Source organism: Anguilla rostrata, chromosome 3, assembly GCF_018555375.3.
Source record: "Anguilla rostrata isolate EN2019 chromosome 3, ASM1855537v3, whole genome shotgun sequence".
Taxonomy (NCBI): Eukaryota; Metazoa; Chordata; class Actinopteri; order Anguilliformes; family Anguillidae; genus Anguilla; species Anguilla rostrata.
In genome coordinates, this window is record NC_057935.1 from 40,965,547 (window position 1) to 40,985,987 (window position 20,441).

The 20,441-nt window shown below is 39.1% G+C and overlaps 1 protein-coding gene across 1 annotated transcript; it reads left to right on the top strand.

Moving 5' to 3' along the window:
* The first annotated feature begins 1,185 nt into the window (after positions 1-1,185).
* LOC135250846 (protein Wnt-6-like) lies at positions 1,186-19,964 on the top strand. Its single transcript, XM_064327606.1, has 4 exons — positions 1,186-2,076; positions 7,994-8,214; positions 13,437-13,750; positions 15,852-19,964. Exons 1-4 carry the CDS (start codon positions 2,000-2,002, stop codon positions 16,311-16,313), a joined length of 1,074 nt encoding a protein of 357 aa, XP_064183676.1. The 5' UTR covers positions 1,186-1,999; the 3' UTR covers positions 16,314-19,964.
* The last annotated feature ends 477 nt before the right edge of the window (positions 19,965-20,441 follow it).

The following is a 20,441-nucleotide window of genomic DNA, read 5'->3' on the forward strand; positions in this document are numbered from 1 at the left end:
GAGCCTTTTTATCTGAACTGCACATTTATTACATTGGCATCTTTTTAAAAGGTGCTACCATAAAGGAAAAACTATTTAGTTATTTCAATGCACTTATATTGACGCTGTACTGTACTAATATAACAGAAGCTGTAAAAGCAATAATAATAATAATAATAATAATAATAATAATAATCAACCACCAACATTTAGCACACACCACGGTGATGCACATCAGTCATTCTTCACTCAATAATGCACCACATATCAGCTTAAATTGTCAATGGAGGCCTAAACTGAGGGAGCTTTTGTGGGAATTTTCCCAGGATGGTGCCGGTGCTATGTGCTGTAGGATGTTCTAAGACCACAGTGCGACCTTGGTTCAACATTTCATCCAAAAGACAACCTCCTATAATATAGTGTCCCCATCACTGTATGAGTGCACTGGTTTTCAGATGGTTCCAAAGGGAACACTGCCCCCTACTGATCTACCAACACCACTTATGGAAGCTATCTGTATTTTTCTGGGGACTTTGCAGGGTGGCAGGCTGCCAGCCAATACAGTAGATATTAATGTACTAAACAGAAGATATAAATATATGAATAGTTACTGTATGAAGTACTAACATTGTGATACTATAATAATACTGTTGTTATGTTGCAGAAATACTGTAGCTATACTATAAGCATGATCTGCACACGTTACCCAGTAGCGTGTATTTGACAAAACAAACACTGAGTAGTGTTTATGAATTCTGTAGCCGTACAGCTCAGCCTAGCATGTTCTACACCCCCTTAATTCTTGAGAAAATACAGAAATTTGTTAGGGGATTGAGATTTATGTTATTTTCCATTTAAGTTTTTTTCCAGGCTTAAGCTTGATAATACCATTAATCATTATATATCCAAAGCTATGGCCAAAATAAATACAAGAACGGAAACATCTTTTAAAGTTCTGGCAAAAGCAGGGATATTGCAATCACAAATCGCTTTTGCACTGACCAAAAATGCACTGTCATGACAATAAAAATAAGGAGGAGTGGCTTTTTTACAACCGTCAAAACAACTGCATGCAAATTGAGTCGTGAAATGGCTTAATGAAAAACACATCTGTGTGTCACTGATTTACGCAAATGTTCCTTCCGCACACCTTGCTGTCTGCGAGCCCCTGGGTAACACCTGTGCAGGGAGTTCAGTTGTCCCCATAAGTTCTGATCTCTTAACTGTAATCACAGCCCCTTTGAAACGTTTCACTCATTCCCTTTCATACAGTATGTTCCAGTTAATACGCCCGCCCAGCGTCATCCACAAATCATATTACTGGTTTGAGTGACAATAAGGTTTCCACTTGGCATGCCTGGCGGGAGATGAGCGCATTTTCTTTTTTTTTCCTTTTTTTTTAGCTAAGCGGAAAAATTACGCTCATGTTCTAAAGCTGAAAACGTGCGCATAGGGCTAATGATGAACTTCACGCCTACCTGTTCCTAGTCAATCCGAAAGCGCAGCCTCCTACAAAACTTCAGGAAGAAACGCACAAGTAAAATCATCACTGCGAACCGGACCAGTTCTAAAAAGCGTGCCTTTTCTTCGCAGAATGTGTTTGCTGCTTGGGTTTATTTTTCTATAACTCCTGTCTGGGGTCTGGCTTTGCTCCATGCTCCCTCGGGCGGTGAGATCCTCGCTGCCAAATTGAAATCGCTCCGTACTATTGGAATTCAAGAGGTTTTAGTTGGGACGTGCTTGTCACCTTCAGAACATTTTTGTCTCTGGGATTTGAAAACACCAAGAGCTGCGAACCCCGTGATTCTGTTCCTGAATGTCATTGCGATTGTCTCCATCAACTACACTTCTTCCACGGTGCGACTTTGGGCAAGTTCATAAGACTTTCCACGCGTTTTGGCTGGATATTTCCCCAAACTGTTCAAACCGTTCTACGGAAGCTGCATGATTATCAAGGTCCTAACGTGCAGGTTTGGGTGTTGAATAATTAATTTTCTTTTTTGGGACATATTAACACAGGATGACCCCAGTAACTCGAACTCAGCTCGGCGTGTTTTTCATCCTCCTCTGTCCGGTCAACATAATCGGGTTGTGGTGGTAAGTTAATCTTCAAAAATAAGTTGTGTATTGCCGTGAATTAACTTTCTGTCATAGCAGTAAATAAAGCAATCGTAAACGAATAAACACTAGTATTGTTGATGTTAAATTAATTGTCGAAGCTGTCACGTTTACTGGTATCTATATATACATTTTATTTGCGTCTGTCCAGGTAAGGTGGAGAAGCATACTTGTCGGAACTAGTATGTGTTGTTTTTAAATGGTCCCTTTGCTTGCTTATATTGGTGGATATAATAAGCCATGTTGGTTTTTATTAGTGTTAATTCCTTTTTAGATCAAACGATTCTGTATTCAAACCTTTTGGGCGTATGGACATTAACATGAGTTCATGCATGACATATGCTTTTATACATTAGATTCATTATTTGCTACCTTTTTACTTTAAGGGAATTTATAATAAATCATTTTTTTAATAATTAATTTTTAAATAACACAGTATCAGAAACCAACAGATAACTCAATTTTGGATAACATGTATATGAATGAAAATGAAGATTGGAAATCTCTGACATGAATGTCTGACAAGGTTTGAGGAGTGTGTTGGAGATCCACCACGAATGGAGTGGAAAGAAAGGGTCAGTGTAGGAATTTTTGTTGGACCTTGAGACAACATATCTGGCATCATAAATGAGTCCTTGTTACATACATGTATGCATACGTGTGCACACACTCCCACAAACAAACACACACGCTTGTACACACACACACACACACACACGTCTTCTTAGTTAATAATGAGACAACCATCATGTTTATGCTATTTTGGTATGGTATGGTAACAACCAAACTTTCCTAAAGGATGTTCTCTGAAAATCAAGTCTGGGTCTTGAGAACTTGTAAGGTCTTTTTTTGATGGACAGATGATAAGCGCTACTCCACTTGGAGTATAGATTGTGCCAAATAGGACAAAGATGCTTTCATTTAGGAATTTCACAGGCAGCTGCTGGGACTACTCCCAGCTCTTCACATAAATATTCTCTGAAAAAAGATTATTATTACATGGGATTATGTGAGTTGTGTACATAACAGTCACCCACACCCCGGACTTGCATTATACACACTGTCCATTTATTCAGCTGGACCTTTGCTGAATCAGATAAGTACCTTGCTCAAGGGTGCAACATCAATGTCTGTGAATCTTTTCGAATCAGTGACTGAACATCAAACTCATAGTCATCTGGTTACTTGTCTTATTCCCTTGTAACAATACCCACTGCTCAATACTACTGATTTGGATGACATGGTATTCACATTGAGTAAAAGAGATGCTCCCATTGAAATCCAAAAAGTCCTGTCACAGAACAGTTTGATTTCTCACAGACCTTAAGGGCAGAACTGAACTCCTGCCATCCAAGTTTTGGGACAGTTCACCTACCTTGGTGTTTCTGGGTCACGCTCTGGCTGACAGCCAGGAACATACTCCACAGATGCAGTCACAGCCTGGTCTCACTTGCGTTCTCTCTCTCTCTCTCTCTCTCTCTGTCACAAAGCTGGAGAACTACTGAGATGGAGGGGTTTGGACCACCTGTAGTTACAAAATACTTTATCAATGTTTCTCAAACTGCAGCACTAGAAACAGCTGGCTGGATACAAAGTGGGTGGCACATATCTCTGGCTGAGACTTTATTCCCATCCTGGAAGCTGTTTTATAAAACCCCCACTCTTCAAATGGGTAGGAGAAATAGGAGGCCAGTGGAGGATTCTACATGGTCGCATTGCAAAGACTGAAAGACTAATTTTATCAGAGAAGTTTAGCCTTTACGCATTGCTGGTGAGTGCTTTTATTACCTTGAGCCAGAATCTAGACATTAAGGAGGGTCAAAATCTAGGTTGAGAGATGTTTTGATATAAACTCACTGGTTTAACTCCAGTACAGCTGGGGTTTTACCTGGGTAAAGCCTGGCTATGTACTAGTCAGCTGTAAAACTTTCATTTTTCAATCAATTGTCGCTGGGTTTTCACCTCAACATTTTGACCACGTTTTTCCGACTTTTCACAGCAAAAATGTTCAGTTTTTTTGTTCATTTTATTTTGTATCACTTTTTATTCAAGGCTGAGAAACACTCATGCCCAGTTGACAGAGGCTGATACTGTGCTATGCCACCATCTTAATCCTAAATGATAATGTAAATTCATAAAATACTAGATCGATAAATGATGGTAAGGCTACAAACGGGTGACAAATTAAAGGAAACATCTGAATAAATTAGTGGATAAACATAACAAATGCTGATGCTTCTATACAGGTGTACTGCATGATACAATTAAGCAATTAACATTCTATCATGCTCTGTGGCATGTATAAAAATGCTGAGAAGGCCCAGTTTGACCTCAATTTTGTATCAAGATGGCGAGAGGAAAAGATCTAAGTGACTTTGAAAGAGGGTTCATTATTGGGGCACGGATGGCAGGAGCTTCAGTCACAAAGACTGCTTAACTGGCTAGTGTTTCAATAGGAACAGTGACTAAAGTGACATCTGCATTTAGATCTATGGGAAAGACATCAGTAAAAAGGGTCGAAAATTGTGGTTGAAAGTACACATTCGATGATTGTGATGTTTCTGCATTAGTGCGATCTATAAGGAAAAACAGAAGAGCAGCTCTTGACTGAGAATGTTAACGCACACACATTGTTTTGTTTCGGTTTGCAGTGACATTGCTGGACTTACTGTCAGCTCAGTGAGAAGAACACTAATTGTAAGCAACCCTAGCCAAAGCTAACTCTCGAATAATGCCTTGAGAACCATGTCAAACTGCAATGATAAATTTTGTGAAACAATCTGCTCTGAGCTGCAGAGCACTCAAGAAGGGCACCATGTGAAGAAGACCTATATAGTCACTTTGGGATCAGTTTCTGAATGGCATCGGGTTTAGGGGCGTGTGGGCTCCACGGATTGCCTGAGGCTCCGATATTGGGCTGCTTATGTCCCTCGTCCCTCTGTCCATGTTTATTAAAGGACACATGATGGACAGCAGTGGCACACAGCACTAGAGTGGCGGTCATTTTAATTTAGTGTTTCGCTCATATGAAGATTTGGTCGTGGCTATGAAAGAGCCCACAGGCCTGAAAACATGCTACTTACGCACTTTCCAGCACTGTCACAGCTGAATTCCTATTGGTCAAGTTTTTATTTTAATGGAAATTGAGCTTGATGGAATTCACATTCATTTTCACAATGAATGAAAATGGGCTTATCATGTGACTGTTAGTATGGGTTAGGTTAAATGCTCTACCTCATGGTCTTTAACTGTTTTTGTGCTTTTAATTTTTCAGACGTCACCCACAGCATGTTGTCAATTAAGTAGATCATTTTCCATGTACAGCATACAATGATTTGTTTCTACAAATTGTGGTGTGCCAGTCAGAGATTTTTGGACTAGTGGCACAAGAATGCTACATAATGAGGAATATTTATAATGCATTACAAGTGACATATTATGGGCCATTCCTTATTTAAATCTATATAACTCTCTCCAGTCAAATAGAAAGCAAGATTCAGAACTGAGTGAGATCTATATTCTTTCTGCAAAACAGAAATCTTCTTGAAATCTGTTCCTTTAAACAATGAAATAGGATTTGAGGAAGAAAATGTAATTGTCTGCTTTTTTTTTAGAGAGACTGCACCTCCTCCTGTAAAAACCAGGTGAATTTTTGTGAGCGGCTTCAAGCGCCTATTTCAAAGCTTGGATTTTGGCACATGAATCCACATAAATTTGGAAGCCTTGACGCAGAATAATCAGAGGATATATCTGTAAGCTTTAATAACATGGGGATACATTGGGCATATTACACCAGGGATAAGGTAACACATGTCTGTGATGTGTTCCTTCTTGCTTTGTTCCCATGGAAACCTTGTCAATAAAGTGTTGATAAGTAGCAATGCTATATCCATTTCCAAAGATGGTTATTGCTGAAGACCTGGGTGCAGGGCAGATCAGAAAAAGCACAGCATACTGTCATGGATTATAGTCTCTAAGCTAAGAACTAGAACCCCTACTGAAACTAGAATTTTAGACCAATTTCTAACGTACCCTTTTAGAGTAAGATCCTTGAGAAATTAATGCTAGAACAATTGAATGACTTTTTAACCTCCAATGAAACTCTTGAAATATTCCAGTCTGGTTGTAGATGCAGGCACAGTACAGAGACTGCTCTTGTAAGGGTAGTGAACGACCTCAGAAGGAGTCTGCCTGTTCTCGTACTATTGGACCTGAGCTCTGCCTTTGACAATGTTGACCATGCCATCCTCGTAGACAGACTTGAAAAATGGGTGCGTATCACAAGCACTGCTCTTAACTGGTTTAAGACCTATTCAACAGACTGTTCCTTTACTGTTAACCTTCGTGAGCGCACTTCTGAGAATTCTAATGTCATATGGTGTCCCTCAGGGATCAATTCTCAGGCCAGTCCTTCTTAACCTTTATAAGCTACCTCTAGGAGGTGTTATCAGGAGGCACAGAGTGCAATTTCAGGTATGGTGATGATACCGAGCTTTACAGCTTTATGTCCCCCAGTGATAAAAGGCCAATAGGAGTCACTTATGAACTGTATTTGAGACATTCATATTTGGATGTCAAAAAAAAAAATTCTGCAGTTTAATCAGTACAAGACAATGCTGCTTCTTGTAGGCTCAAAGACCCAAAGAGAAACATGTATTACTTCACTCGGGTCTCTAACTGACTTTGCCAGAAATCAGGCGAAGGACCTTTGTGTCATCATGGACACTGAGCTAGCCCTTGATACACATGTTAAGCACATAAAGAAATCGGCTTTTTATCATCTTGCTAAGGTACATCCATTTTTAAAACAGGAGAGTGCTGGAGAAACTAATAGGTGTTTTTATTATGAGCAGACCTGACTACTGCTCTTTCTTCTGGTTTGTCATTATCCATTATCAATCATTTACAGTTATTGTAAGTCTCTTCATGGCCTAGCACCCCTACCTATCTGACTTGCTTTCAAGGTATGTGCCTACCAGGGCCCTCAGATCCTCTGGCAGTAACATTTTATTCACATCTCTAGATACAGGTGGTCCTTGGATGTTTTTTAAAACTATGACATGCCTTTTTAGCATTGCTTGTACTTGAATTCTTACTGCTCCTCAGCTCCTGTTTTAATAGTTTTTATGTTCTTTATTGATCTGTTCTTTTAATTCATTGTGATTTTATGCTGCACTGAGATGTATGAAATGTGCTATATAGAGCATGATTGATTGATTTATTGATTGATGTGAATATATTTATAAAAAGTTTGTGAAACACACTACAGATAAATGTCATCCCAGGGCATGAAACAAAATATTACATACTGTACAGTACAGTTATAGCAGCATTCTTTTATGTTATCACTGAAAATCGATATTTTGATGAGTTACTGTGCTGGCAAATGGGGCTCAGGGGAAAAACTGACTAATTTAAATAAATTATAATAGACAAAATATATAAATATAATAGACATTTTGTTCATTTTTTAGAGGTTTTGAATATTATTTTAATTAATAATTATAAAATGTATTAATTAATTAATATTATTAAAATGATTAATTATAGTATTGTGTGTAGCATTACTTTAAAGGTGTGCAGGAAGCCAAAGGAAAGAAAAATGATATTGCAACCTTAATTTACATAAAATTGTGACAGCCCGTTGTTAGTTAGCCCATTGTATTTCTTTCCGCTGAGTTGCTGTTTTTGCTCTTTCCTTGAAAATGAAGTGAAAGCCATTTTAAAAACTGAGAAAATAAAGAGAAAGTAATAAAGTCAATCAATCTGTTGACATGACATTTAAAATTATTATTCCTATTGCAATACAAATGTCAGTTTTCAGAATGAATGGCATGACATTGTTAAAGTGTACTCATCACAATGTGATGACATGAGTGTTCTCTTTTCTCTGTAGGGTGATGGGAAGCCCTTTGGTCATGGACCCCAACAGCATCTGCAGGAAGACTAAGAGGCTAGCGGTCAAGCAGGCCGAGCTGTGCCAGAGGCAGCCTGAGATCATCAATGAGGTCATCAAGGGCACGAAGTTAGGCTTGCGGGAATGTAAGCATCAGTTCCGCTTCCGTCGCTGGAACTGCACCAGTCACAGCAAGTACTTTGGAAAAGTTCTGCAACAAGGTGAGGACTGAATGTGTAGCATCCAAATGTACAGCCATTTATACCTGAAATGTCCATAAAGCATATCTGTCAAGGATATTAGTGCCTGTGTTTCAGGCTGCACTGGCCTACTTTAGCTGTGACAAATTTATGTTTAGATGCTCCTCTCCTGCATCTGATTGCCCGCTACTCTATATGTGTCTACTATACCTTTACAGTTGGTAATAAATGCTACATTAAATGGCTGCATTAACTTTGGCCCTGCTGTGCAAATTTTCTTAAAAACTGGCCATACTGAATTAATGTGCATTACTGTGTGTCTAGCAGTATTTCAATTCTCATAGCTGCATTAAAGCTGTTCCAGTCACATGTTTGCCACTCTACGGGGATAGGTCTGCTCAAGGTCAAGTTTTGAGCCGCTGCTCAATAAAGCAAGAGATATTCGCTGCCTGAGCAAAAGACAAATCATCCCTAGACAAGGGAAGTTACTCTTATTGCATCACAAGGAGTGACGTCACCGTCTGTACTGACTGACTGTTCATGTGGTAACTTGCATCTCCAAATGTTTCTGACACTTGAACAGATAATGTGGATGTCCAAAATATGAATTCAGCTTGCAGAATACGCTAACCTAAATTTATTGTCAACAGGTGAAATGGTTGTTTACTGTGAAAAACTTTGACTTCTATGTTGGTCACCCCCTATTCATTAATAAATAAAATAATTTTCTCGTTCATATGCCCTAGATATGAATTAATCCTGGGAAAGAAATACATTAGTTAATTGCTTCTTCCCATAAGTACTGCATTCCCCAGTGAGGCTGGGCCAATAGTCACCTCACCAATGCAGACCTCTTGGCCTTAGCCAGCAATGGTGCGACTGAGACTCAAACACCCAGTCACAGGGTTCACACTTTGCTGTTGGAATGAGCATCTTCACAGCATGGAGGCCCAAAAATGTCCCATGTTCACCCATCTTACGAAGCAACCCATGCAAATACAGGCTCGTGTTCATCCAAAAAAGGACCTGTGTAGATCCAACAGAATCCCCTGTGTTCTTCCTCTGCTGAAGAAATAAATACTTTTTTAATACAGATGCTGTTCATAAAAGCTGATCAGATTAAATCCTGGTTAAATCCACAGTTTCCCAGAAATGATCATGACTCAGAGGACAGAACTGCAAAGACAGTCACCCAGGGCCCACACAAAGTGGCATACATTTTTCTCCCTTAGCATAAATATCTTGGGGCTAACATCTTCTTTTCAAATGTGTGAACTTATTATCTTACCCCCAGGAGAAAGTTTTTTTGAGAGTTTATGCCTGTTGCTTTAACATGTTGTCCATAATTAGGTAATTTAGGATACTCACAGACAATATGTGGGGAATATTTTGTTCCAATTACAAAAAAAGGGCCGTCTGTGTTTCCTTCTACCTTTTAAGTAATGCAACAACAATGCTGTCATTCAGGCATACCTGCTTCTCTGTCAGTCAGACTTTACACAGAGTGACAGTATGTGTGTGTATGTGTGTTTGTGTGTGTGTGCGCTTGTCCATGCGTATTTGTGCAGGTCTGTGCATGTTTATGTATTTGTATATGTGTTTGGATATGTGCAGTGTGCGAGCGTGTGGGGGTGGGGATTAAAGCTTTGGTATTTTCTTCCGGTGTGCATATTGTATTATGAAACACAACCAGGCTTTGACTGGATGCTAATTGGTGAGTCACCTTTCCTACACAAACCAAGCAGAAAATGAAGAACATCTCTCCTGGAATGTTGCCATGAAATAATTCCAGATCCAGAGAATCCAGCTCAGCCAATATGAAGATTTTACTTCCAGCAGTTTGATTTGCTTTTCATTTTTTCATTTGTGTGTTGTCTTCAGCTGGAAAGGTCACCCAGTACTCTGCTTTTTGGGGATACTTGGTGATACACTGCCCTTGGCTTGATAATGTAAATACTACAATAAGCCAATTGATTGTTAGAAATTCATCTTTAAAAATGACTGGCAACAGATTTCCCGAGAAAATACAATACGTTTTGTTACACTGTATTTTTTACAATATTAAATATAATTTTGTAAACCTTACTGTACCAAATAAATGACTAGTTTTTACTGGTTTTACTGCTCCAATACACAACATTTTTCTATCACCTTTATAAGAATATACAGTATATATTCCACTTGTTCCAATTCTGTTACACAGCTGGTGATTTTTCTTTACAATTGGAGAAGCACGTTCATATTTCTCACTTGTAATGTGTAATGGTCTCCTACAATGTATGTCTATAAAAGTGGGTAATATAGTTTATAATATATTATAGTTGTATAATAATAAAGGAAAGTGAACTGAACTACATTATATCAACTTCCCAAAGAGTAGCTAAATATCAAAACTTTCCCTGAACCATAACCTACGAACACATTCATTCTTTGTCTGTGGTGTGAAAGTTCATTGGATTATAAAGTAATGCCGTGCAATCTCCAAAGGACTGAATTCCCCACCATTTAACATAATATACAGTCTAATACTCTATTTAACCAGTGTGTGATTTACTGTGAATAACCACAACAATGCAAAGCATTGCATACACCAGTGTAATATTAACCCAGTATAACTGAAACCATTTCTTCATTCACTACAGACTCACTAAGTCTCAGATAACAAGATGACTGACTGAATGACTCAAAGAAAATAAGTCATCCCATGGTCCGGATATGAAACTCATCATATGTCAATATTAATATGGTTATATGAGTGAGATGTGGTGACAGAGCTTCAGGTTGAGCTGCTTGTGAGCAGAGGCTTGGCATCCTTCAGCAAGGTGATATCATTAAAGCTTATTATCTCTCTCACACTGGCCCACCTTACATCTAAGTGTCTTCTCTGCCCTTTCCTTGGAGCCCAGGTATCTAGCCCTCACTGTTTTTCCTCAGCTTTAGCGTTCCTTGACGTTCCCACTGTGAGCAGGCATGGTAGTGATAGTCACACTTCCAAAGGAACATAATCCCCCAGCAGTTAATGAGGCCATCAGCTCTGTTTCCACTGGGTATCAGCTTGCTCCAGTAGTGGGATGTTTTTCTTGGCAGAGCTGATTACAGACTACAAACTGCCAAAATGGAAGCATTGCAAGTTTCACTTTTAATATTTTAAAAGGAGCGTTATTCCTCAGGCTAAACACTGTGGTAGCTCAGATGCAAGGGCTCTTCCAGAATGGACCCGCTGCTTAGGTTCTGGATGGGTTCTGCACATTTTGCATTCAGCTTTAAGAGAGCTGGGATGAGTCCTTGGGTGAGTGGACAGGGAGTTACTTTTAATATCAGGACTCTGGTGAAGGGATTGTTTTATTGGTTCTAATGAATTCCATTCTAGGAATCATGTGATACGAAGCTGGTAGCGTGGAACTCTGACCTCATGCTCATTCCAGAGCCAGAAACAATAAGCGAGACAATAATTTCATCAACATCGGCAGAAAAGACTGATGCCTTGCTCCTCCTGTCCTGCAGCATTCTGAATTACTGTGCTGTTGTATGACTCCATGTTTTAATTTCTGTTTACCAAACTTTGTACAGATATAAAGATTGTATAGAACTCGAATGTATAGGCATATTCAGAATATTAACAATGAGAGAAGCGTACAACATAAGAGGCTGAACCTGCATGTATACTTGGGGGATACACAAAAGGACTATGATGCTCTGGCACCCATTGGCATTGGCACCCATAACTGTTGCTATTATCAGAAAAAAACTGTACAATTCACAGAACACCAGCAGTTACAGCAAAGCACGTACAAATGCAAGAAATCAGTGACAACGTATGCTGTCTGGGTCACAGCTACTTGGTCTGGTTGAATACTTTGTTGGACAATTTCCTGATCATAGATTGAAATCGATTCTGATTAAATATTTGCTAAATTGAAGGAACCCTATTTATGATACTTGAGATGTGTCTTAATTTGATTTTAGTAAGTTTGCATTGGCCCACTTCACCAAGATCTCTGCTGCCTGTTCAGAAAGTCTGACGCTTCTCTTCCTTGCCATTGTTTTCACTCATTTACACGTCTTGGACTTGTGCTTTTGCAATACAAGGACAAATCATTTGGGTGTGGTTATTTGATTTGGTTTGTCAGTACTACAGCGAATCAGTCTTTAATATAGAAGATTTGTAACTGATTCACAATAAGTAACATAACTGCTCACAATTCTTTCTCAGTGGATCATTTTGGCCAAACATTCTTATTTTATTAATGTACTGAATTGTTGCTTTATAGTAAAGCATTTTATCACAATTTCATTCTATCATTGTTAAATGTGTTTTTGTGTGTGTGTGTGTGTGTGCATGCTCACATGCATATACATACAAATGCACACACGCACGCACACACACTCACACACATCCATTACAGCTGCATAGCACATTCACAAACAGTACAGCAGAGTAACAGGCATCGCACACATGCACAAACACACACACACAGTCACACACACCCATCCATTACACACAAACATCCATAACACAAACCCATCCATCCAACTAGATTCTACAATGGTTATATGGACAGGAGCTGGTAGCAAATGACCCTGTGTTTGTGAAGTCATTCCATTCCATCCCATTCCATAAGAGCTTTAAATAAGCTAGGCTAAGCTGACAGGAAGAGACATTTCTGACACTTTCATGTCTGACATGTTGCTTCCTGACAGTTCCTAGTCTTTGCCTGTATTTACCTGAGGTAAAATCTCACATTATTTGTTTGATGCTCTTCCTGGAACAAACTTGAATGCAAGTATTCACCAAAAAAAGAAACAAAACAAGGTGAAAGGGAAACTATAGTCAGTTGTTTTTTAATCTGAGAAATGCACTCTGCTACCCGAATGGGCTTTTGTGTGTGAGCATTTCACGGTATGAGGGATAGCAATAACATCTGAAAGGATTTTCTTATGGTTTTTAGTATTGAGGTGCTTATGAGATTTACACTACTTTGTAATTTACATGTAAAAGAACACAAGCTTGTTTGAGTCCCTTTTGTAATTTACATATAAAAGAATGCTTGCTTGTCTTTGTCCCGTTCACAGCAGGTAGTTGCATGTTGTTGTGGCTGTGGAACTGGTTGTATTGTTCATGATTATGCACTGTTTGTATTGTGTGCCTGTTTCTCCTTATGCTCTTAATAATGGTCAAGAAGGGAGGGTGTTCAATGCACAGACTCCCCTGACGTCCCTGTCCCGTGTGTTTTATCTGGCAGATATTCGGGAGACGGCGTTCGTGTACGCCATCACGGCAGCGGGCGTGACGCATGCGGTGACCCAGGCCTGCAGCATGGGCGATCTGCTGCAGTGCGGCTGTGAAATCACGAGGAGCTGGGCACCTCCGAGGCCCGCTGCCAGCACCGACGCCAGCGCCGGCACCGAGCCCGTCAAATGGGAGTGGGGCGGCTGTGGGGACGACGTGGAGTTTGGCTACGAGAAGTCCAAGCAGTTCATGGACGGCAAGCAGAAAAGGGGGAAGAGCGACATCAGAACCTTGATGGATCTCCATAACAACGAAGCAGGAAGACTGGTATCTGAAAAGACCCGCTATATAGCTCATATATTTATAAGTAGCTAGCAGAAAGCTATTTTGCATGCACAGATATTTTTTTTCGGGCAGGCATCAGTGCATAATTTCATGGTGTTTTTTGAAGGTTCAACAGCTCACTAAAGAAAAGTATTCCAGTTTTGACTCATTGATACACTTACAACATTTTTCCCTCACAGCCAAGAGTTTTACTACGAGCCCGGATCTTCCCTGATAGTTCTGCCTAAGTGGGCACACAGCACACACTTATAATATATAATATAGCAGTGAACCACAGAATATTTATATTTTCAGTGAGCTCTATAATGTTTGGGACAAATACTTTTTTCATATGTGGTTAAAGTGCACATTCTCAGCTTTTATTACTGGGTATTTTAATGTAAAATTGAGAAATGACAGCACTTTTTTTTACATGTGGAGCCAAAAGACCAAAAAACTTCCCAAGATCCAAAGCATCCCCTCATTTGTAAAACATGGTACTGGCTCAAGTTGAAGCGTACAGAAGTGTCTTATTTGCTCAAGTTCAAGCAAACATCTCCAAACTCATTGGATAGTGCTTCATCCTACAGCAAGACAGTAACCTCAAACATACTGCTAAAGCAACAAAGGAGTTTTTCACAGCCAAAAACTGGAAAATTTTGGACTGGCCAAGTAATTCACCAGATCTCAATCGAATTGAACATGCTTTTTATTTGCTGAAGAGAAAGCTTAAGGCAATTAGCCCCCCGAAACAAAAAGGAGTTGAAGATACAGTAGCTGCAGTACAGCCCTGGCAGAGCTTCACCAGAGAAGATATTCACCTGGTGATGTCTATCGGTCACAGACTTCAGGCAGTCATTGCATGAGAATAATATGCAACAAAGCACTTAACATCATATTTTCATTTATGTTGCATTAATATGTCCCGAATATTATGATGCCCTGAAATGGGAATGCTGTGTATAAAAAGTGCTGTAATTTCTACATAGTGAGTGAATACACTTTAACTTTATTAAATACACTTTAATTAAAGCTGAGATTCTGCGCTAATTAAATTTAAAATTGTTGAGTACAGAGCCAAATCAAGAAAAAAATATGCCTTTGTCCCAAACGTTATGGAGCTCACTGTATGTCTGCAGCATTTATTTTTCAAAATCTTTACATTTTAATTGAGTTGCATTTTAGAACTCCACTCTAATGCAGAGCACAGATGTTTTCATCTACCTAATGACATACAACAACCCCACGTATCTGCTTTAGTAAAACTGTGATAGTCATATGCCAGTTCTTTAGGTAAAACTGTGATAGTCATATGCCAGTTCTTTAGGTAATACTGTGATATTTCAATGTCAGTACTTTAGTAAAACTATGATGGCTCCATGCCGCTCCTTTAGTAACAGTATGATGGCTACATGTCAGTACTTCAGTAACACAGTAAACTTACATCTCAACATAAATAGTGCCACTGGAGTTATAAAACAAATTCCCTTGATTGTGTGAATCCGTAACATAATGTTTCCCATTTTAAAAGTTGAAAGACTTATTGGTTATCAAAAGGTTTCTTAACTTTGGCTTTCTTGTTAGGCTGAGCTCACAGCATTGTAACCTGTTGAAGGCTGGGGATTGTCTGGTCTTTACTATACGCATGACTGCAGCTGTTAATTACACTGAATTTTAGTGAATTGTGTGGGCCTCACCTGTGTTTGCCCTGGGTCAGAATCAGTTCATCGGTGTTTGAGACCTCTCCATACCACTAAAGCCCACCTCTGCAAGGGGTCAGGAACAGGTAAATGAGCAGGTGGGGTAGAGAGAAAGGGATATAAACAGAGAGACAGAGAAAACAGGGAGTGAGAAAGAGATAAATGATACTGTAGGTGCAGATAACAAGATTAAGGGTAACTCTTTACAATGCCCAATCAAAAGGTTAGAATAAAAAAAAAGAGACTGTACCATGGCATTTATCATGGGCTAAATTATTATGAGCTCATATCTGAACCATCTCTGCCGTCAAGACCTGTAAGCTTTTAAACAGCCAGAGGCTGAATTCCTTCAGAATAGCATCTTGGCTTTATCTCACAAACCTATCTGTGTGTCTTGACTACAGGCGGTGAAGAATTATATGAGAGCAGAGTGTAAGTGCCACGGGCTCTCTGGCTCCTGCACGCTGAGGACCTGCTGGAGGAAGATGCCTCACTTTCGTGAGGTGGGAAACCGACTGCTGGAAAGGTTCAACGGGGCCTTCAAGGTAATGGGAGGGAACGACGGAAAAACTCTGATCCCCGTTGGACGGAACATCAAGCCTCCCGACAAGCAGGACCTCATTTACTCGGCTGAGTCTCCAGATTTCTGCCTGCCCAACCGGAAAACGGGGTCGGTGGGCACCCGTGGGCGGGTGTGCAACAGCACAGCCCTGGACATGAGTGGCTGTGACCTGCTCTGCTGTGACCGCGGTTACAGGGACCAGACGGTGGTGTACGAGGAGAACTGCCTCTGCAGGTTCCACTGGTGCTGCGTGGTGCAGTGCAAGAAATGCTCTGTCAGGAAGGAGCTCAGCCTCTGCTTGTAGAATCTTCTGCATAGATGGGTCTACAGTGCTGACTACAAAGACCATTTAACCGGAGCTCTCAACTCTATTCTCATATCCAGAAAGTTCCTTTGCTGTCAGTGCTGGAGTAGCAGCAATGGATATTCTGTCTTTGGCCATGTCCATTCATGAAAACCTATAACGGTGTATGCAAAACAAAAAACTTTCAGCTTTAAAACAATGACAGAGACTTAATATTTTGTTTGTTAAACAGAATGCAGACAGCTTAGTCTCTGCTTTTAGAATTCATTTTCAGCTGGTACAGATAAAGCAGTTGCAGCTAGAATTCAGAAACACAAGCATGGCTACTTGGGTGACAGTACGAGCCAAATAATAAAACTGACTTTTAATGATAAGGTCTATTTCTAGAATTGATTTAGACTGTGAGTCTGGCACTGTGAAATTAACATTACTCCCCAAATGGGGTAAAGTAAGTAAGCAGACATGTTTACATTGTTCTCCCGAAAACAGAAAACTCATTCTGTTGACCAAATCACATGGGGCTTTAAGAGGACAGCATGTTTTTGTTGTTTTTGGTGGCCAAAAAATGTCAGTGTTTGAAATTTCAGAAGTAAAAAGGGAAAGTGTGCATCCTTGCAGAGATGCACACTGTCACTCAGATGTGATTAGAGGGCCTGTATTTTAAACATCTTACAGTAGGAGTGCTGATCTAGGTTTTTCCCTGTTCATACAATAAACTTATCCATTATGAACTAAAATACAAATGATCCGAGATCATCAGTTTATGAAGACAGGCTATATTAGCATTAAGTAAGTTGCATTGCAAGACAATGTGAAGATTACGGAACGGAACGTGCTCAAAAACTCAAAAAAACACTTTGAATATAAGAGATGTGTAAACCAGGATAATGTTTTATATCTGTACAAATTTGTTTATTTCTTTAAAGTACTGTATGTCTTTGTTTTGTAAAAAAAAGAGAACAGTCGGAAATATAAGTTTATGAGCTGTAAAAAGATTTATCTTTTAGTCTTAATATTTTACGTACGTTTGTACAGTGTGTGGTTCCTGTAATGCACTTTTGTTGAACATTTATAAGGTGTATATACTTTTTTTTTTTCTTGCGCAATGGGCTGTCTCATGCCTAACACTGCCAATAATTGGATTCATGAGGTCGGTGATTTGCTGAATGAAAGCCCTGTCATTGAAGTCCAAACATGGGCCATGGTCCCATTCTTTTACTCAGTTGTATTTGACCTGGAGAGATTTTTCTTAACTATTTCAAGATGGTGGAACTAATTCAAATAGCCTGACATGAGAAGGCAATTGTTTTGTTTTTTTGTTGCTTGTGAAAAATACATTTGCATTTTCTTTTGATATTTGATGTAATTTATGTTTATAATGTCCTGCTGCAGTCTACATTACAGTGCAGTCTACATTACAGCTTACAGATCTCTCATCCCAGTCCATTTCTGCTTTACTAGTGAGCTGGTTAGGTGGCTAACTAGCTAATTGCATTTACTTGCTGGACACATCTAATTGGCACAGCTTTATTGCACATTTCTGTAACTTCGGATTCTTCTCCCTCAAACTGCCAAGAAAACCATAATTTGTCAAAAAGCCATCAATAATGGAGCTATAGTGAGCTTTGAAAATGTTGGAGACGAAGATATATATATATATATTTGGCTCTGTACTCCACAATTTTAGACTTGTAATCAAACAATTCACGTGGCAAAAGTGCACATTTTCAGCTTTTATGAAAGAGTATTTATATACATTTTGATTTCACCATGTAGAAATTACAGCACATTTTGTACATAGTACCCCTTTCTGATTAGTCTGGTACATCTGATTGTTTCTTTAGTGCAGGTATAAGAAAGCTTATAGTATCTAGACTTGATTCTTGGCTTTTGCTTTCCATTGGAGTTATTTGCATTTGTCAACATGAGTTGTGCCAATGAAAGTCAAGGAATCCATTATGAGGCTGAGATATAATAAAAAATCAGTCAGAGACATAGGCCAAAACTTAGGCTTACCAAAATCAACTGTTCAGAACATCATTAAGAAGAAAGACAGCACTGTGAGCTCAGTTATGACAAAGTTCTGGTTGGCCAAGGAAGGTTTCTATGATTAATGACTGTAGAATTCTCACCATAATGAAGAAAAACCCACAAACATCTGTCTGACAGATCAGAAACACTCTTCAGGAGGCAGAGGTGGATCTGTGACTACTGCAGAAGACTTCAGGAACAGAATGAAGCTGCAAAATGTAAATCACGAATTAGTCGCCAAAACAGGATGGCCAGGTTACAGTTTTCTAAGAAGTACCTAAAAGAGCCTGCAGAGTTCTGGAAAAAGACCTTGTGGACAGATGAGACCAATATTAATGAAAATGGCATGTGCAAAATAGATTCAGTGATGATGTAACTGCTGATAGTAGCAAGCTTTACATAACAATATGCCCCAAACATTATGGTGATATGATGCCCTGAAATGGGGGGGCAATGTACAATACGTCTTGTAATTACTAAGGCTAAAGCTAATTATGGAATCAGCAAATGGTACTGCGTGCTATTTGCATTTTACATATGAAGCACAGCTTAAAAGGTTCAGTTCAACAACAAAAAAACATTTAGTGCATTGCGTACACAGTAAAATGTCCAGTGTCCAATTCAACTCTTACAGAGTTCATATGAGTTCACTCTGGCCATAGTAGACTATATAAACTCTGTAAAAGTAGATTTTACACTGAACATTGTACTGTGTATCTTTATTGTATGAGGGGAAATTGCCATGTAAGAGCGCAGGCTATCCAGCACTATGAACAAAATGTGTATATTCTAGCTGTGGCAGCAATTGCCAAATGAATTAATCCAGATGCGAGTGTAATGTTTTAAGTAGCTTGATTCTTGTTGGGATGGAATGGGAAAGTGAGGGAGGATCTATGTTTCTATGTTATAATTTTTTATTTTGCCCAAAAGAGTGATTATTTCTATGGCTGGGTGTTTGTCACAGAAGTGCAGGTATCACAGATTCCATTATTTTTGTCTTTTTTGGCAGTGCCATAAATATTACTGTTTTAGTGCTTTCTCTGATTTTTGTAAAACTCTTCCTGTAGCTATCGTAACATTGTAAGTGACAACAGACGCTCAGATGACTCAAACATCGGAACATGTACCAAATCTTAAAAAGAAAAGAAATAAAAGCAAACCCACAGTAGCTCTGTATTTTATTATTTTAGTAATGCAATATGAGCATGCTCTGTATGCTCTGTTTCTAACAATGTTCTTTTAAAGTAAAAAGACATGCTCTTTCCATGATGGACAAATCCAATTTAATGCACCAGCCTATCATTCCATTTGTTTGTATTATTTAGCAACTTGTGGCAGCTGCCCACTGATTCTTTTGAAACTTTAAACCCTTGTTACTGTTGCCAAAGCTGTGCATGTTATTTCAATCATTTCCTATGGCTGCACATGAGATCTATTGGTTAATTTAATAAATTAATGGTTTAAACACTGTGATTAATGCCTCTTTTTTTCAGTTTTCCATGATTTTTAACAACTTTGCCATGACTGCTCAGTGACTTTAGCCAATATTTTCTGTGATAAACACCCAGCCTTAATTACTTGGCTGCAATAATGAATTAATAATAAATAATATTAAAAATCTGCAATGTTTGATAATTTCTTGTTTGGAAAGTTGAAATAATGTCTCTTGTTGCAAAGACTCTCTCAGTGCATCTTCGAAGACTATACCTGTGTCTTTGTCTTGCTTGCGCCTTGATTTAGGCTCTTCAGGGGCGGAGACATTTGATGCAAAAATTGACCCTTGTTGATTGTGCAAACATTAATAAATTCAACAGAATACAAACAACCACAATTATAATATCTCTGCCCATTTTTTGTGCAACCTTAAATGCAAATGAGAGAAAGAAGCGAGCGCATCGTGCAATGACTCATGGATATGCTTATTGCGCTTCCAGCCCCGTGGGCCTCTTTGATACATAAGACATAATACATAATTTCAGAATACATCACATATGCTCCTAAAAATAGCCGCAAAAGGCTTAGTAAATGTAGCCCTATGTCTTTGTCCCTAGCATCATGGAGCTCACTATAACTATATTCATTACCATATTAAATAGC

Excerpts from the sequence above, each read along its gene's own strand:
- LOC135250846 (XM_064327606.1), top strand. The coding sequence starts at position 2,000 with ATGACCCCAGTAACTCGAACTCAGCTCGGCGTGTTTTTCATCCTCCTC. Across the intron at positions 8,215-13,436 it reads TGGAAAAGTTCTGCAACAAG|ATATTCGGGAGACGGCGTTC; the intron begins GTGAGGACTGAA and ends TTTATCTGGCAG. Across the intron at positions 13,751-15,851 it reads ACAACGAAGCAGGAAGACTG|GCGGTGAAGAATTATATGAG; the intron begins GTATCTGAAAAG and ends TCTTGACTACAG.